The following is a 2,879-nucleotide window of genomic DNA, read 5'->3' on the forward strand; positions in this document are numbered from 1 at the left end:
GAGTTTTGTCTCACAAAGATAATTGACAAACACCACATGTTAGAGGATCTATAACAATATAAATTCTATGTAAATGTGAACAAGCATAAATCAATACGTTGTCTTCTTTGTAATTAAAAAGAACTCACGATCATAAAAGATGTCACGAATGTTGTATTTGCATGTAAATCTTCTTTTTCGTTATTAATTCTTTGCAAATGGGGGTCAGAATCGTGGTAAAAGTAGTCAAAAGGGCGAGAACAATGAATTCGGTCCGATAGAGGGCGTCGAGCGCATGCAGATGGATGGACGGGAGGATGGCGGTGGCGGTGCATGCCAGCGTGTTGGAGCTTATTATGGGGTCGGCTTGGCTGCATGCTGCGGAGAACAGAAGCCGCAAAAGTACCGGCACTGCCAGCCCCTGCGCGTTGCAAATAGGCTAGGCGTGGCGTTGCGTTCAGGGGCCGGCCGGTGCTTGCCGTGCCGCTCAAGTGCAGATGCCACCACACGCTCGCACTTGGGTGCCACTGCCATGGCCCATGGATGGCGACTTGCGTTTGCGTACGAACGACGGGGTCTTGCTCTGGCCGGGAAGCTAATCAAGCTGGAAGAAAGCGTATGCATATGCAGGTTTCTGCCCACATAGCCGCACGCGTATGGTATGGATGTCTCCTGCAATGGTCTTGCGGATGGATATACATACATATATCGATCTTGCTCACCCCAACAAGGAAAGGTGCCATGGCATCTTCACAATCCACATGCATGTATCTTCAAGATGAACTACTAGTACTAGTAGCAACAATGACTTGCAACTGATACAACAACTGTTTGACACATAAATTAACAACCAGGAAGGAAGGAATGACGACACTATCTATTCTCTCAGGCTGACTGACTGACAAGTTTGAGAGCGACACTTTATTGAACCAAGACGAACTAGACCGATATCCATCTGAGACTGAGAGTGGATATCATATGACACGCTGACTGATGACTGACGACCGACTCGACTCACACGACTGCAGCATAAGCTCCGACTAACCAACTGACACTCCAACTCTAACAATTATTCAAACCGCCCCGTCGCTCTAGCTCTTTCATCACTGCGCCCCGGCGGCGCCCGGCAGACGGCCGCCGCTGCTCTCGCCGATGCCCATCTTCAGCTTGTGCTTGTCACCGTGCTGCTCGGACTCGGAGGTGCCGGCGCCGTCGGCGGCGGGCATTGCGCTCCACACGGACGCCGTGAACAGGGGGCGCCCGTGCCACGCGAGCGAGAGGCAGCCGCCGATCTCCTGGACGCGGAACCCGTCGCCGGAGTAGACGCGGACGAGCTTGGCCGCCTGATTGGCCGCGGTGGGGCCCAGCGGCACGTGGGCGAGGCCCGTGCGCCAGAGCCGGGCGCACCAGTATGCGAGCGGCTCGTGGCGCTCCGTGCGGGCGCTGCCCTCGCAGCACACGATGTTGAAGATCTCCCTCTGCAGGTACGCGTCGGCGCCGGACCCGTTGCCGATGGCGCCGCCGCGGCTGAAGGACATGGACGCCTCCATGGAGTCGAGCACGGAGCCGTAGTAGAACATGGCGTTGCTGAAACGCGGCGCCAGCCTCGACTTGTTGTGGTCCGCCTCCTGCTCCACCACCGTGAACACCCTGGGACGCATGGCGGCGATCCAGCCGAGCACGACGTCGATGGGCGAGGGCAGGGACGTGGACGCGGCGTCCGGGTCCACCAGGAGGCGGTGGAGCTGGCAGATGGAGTTCACGGCCACCGCCTCTCCGGGGAGGACCTGGAACATCCACGGCTGGAGCGTGTCCAGGCTGTCGTCGGGGACCCTTTGGAAGGAGAAGGGCACGTTCACGGCGCGGGCGAGCTCGGCGAGGCGGAGGCCGACTTCGTCGGCGGCAGGCGCGGAGCCGACGCCGGTGATGCGGACGGACGGAGGGCCGCCGGGGCGGATGGAGAGGGCCTGGATGAGGGCGGGCCACTGCACGCCCTGCATGATGGCGAGATCCACGACGTGGACGCGGTCGCAGCCATCAAACGCCTCGAGGATGGCCTGGTTGGCCGTGAAGTGCGCGAACTTGAGGTAGGGCGCCGCGTCGTAGAACTGGCGGTAGAGCTCGCCGGCGCGCTCCGGCGAGGCGTCCAACGCGAAGCAGGAGTGCGGGGACGCCGGGAAGAGGCGCTGGGTCAGCGCGGCGGCGAAGTGGCTGGCGATGCGGCCGATCCCGGTGCCCGTGGAGACACTAGTCGCGAGCATCATGCGCGCATCGGCGAGCTTCGCGGCCGCGGCCGCGTAGTCGCCCGCCTGGACGTCTTCGGAGCAATTGACGAGGCGCCAGATGAGATAGACCGCAGCCTTCTCCGCCTCCTGCTCCCTCCTCGCCGCGGCCTCCGCAACAGCCGGCGGGACCGTGGCCAGTGCAGCGGGCGCGTACGTGGCCGGGTGGACGCAGTACGCCGCGTCGGCGCCGTTCGTCGCGGCGGCCGCGGCGGACAGGGAGGCGGCGGGGGCGGGTTCCATGCCCTGCCAGCCGAAGGCGAAGTGGCCCATGTGTTCCTCGAGGGCGAGCTGCGTGAAGGCTGCGAGTGCTACTGCTGGCTGTGGGTGAGCGTCCGGTCCACGCTTTGGGGTCGTATTTGTAGGTGTGGAGAGCGCCGATTGGGTGCACACGTGGAGGTGGCGATGGCGCCGTAGCGAAGCGTTTCGATGGCGTCCGGGAAACCGTGGATGCGCGGGCGGGGGTGGGGGAACCAAATCGGATGGTTCACAGTACACCGGGGGCATACATCCGGGTCGGGCCGGGCCGGGCCGGGCTGGGCTTACGCAAAGCCCAATATGGTCATGGCGTGCTTGGGCTTGAGAAAACAATTTCGTTTCAAAACAAATAATTGAAAA

General features: G+C 61.3%; 1 protein-coding gene across 1 annotated transcript; it reads right to left on the reverse strand.

Moving 5' to 3' along the window:
- Nucleotides 1-747: 747 nt before the first annotated feature.
- On the reverse strand, nucleotides 748-2,578 carry LOC123420332 (DELLA protein SLR1-like). The gene has a single exon (XM_045107329.1). It carries the CDS (start codon nucleotides 2,532-2,534, stop codon nucleotides 1,083-1,085), a length of 1,452 nt encoding a protein of 483 aa, XP_044963264.1. The 5' UTR covers nucleotides 2,535-2,578; the 3' UTR covers nucleotides 748-1,082.
- Between the last annotated feature and the right edge of the window lie 301 nt (nucleotides 2,579-2,879).

The sequence above is a fragment of the Hordeum vulgare genome, chromosome 1H (assembly GCF_904849725.1).
Source record: "Hordeum vulgare subsp. vulgare chromosome 1H, MorexV3_pseudomolecules_assembly, whole genome shotgun sequence".
In the NCBI taxonomy this organism is placed as follows: Eukaryota; Viridiplantae; Streptophyta; class Magnoliopsida; order Poales; family Poaceae; genus Hordeum; species Hordeum vulgare.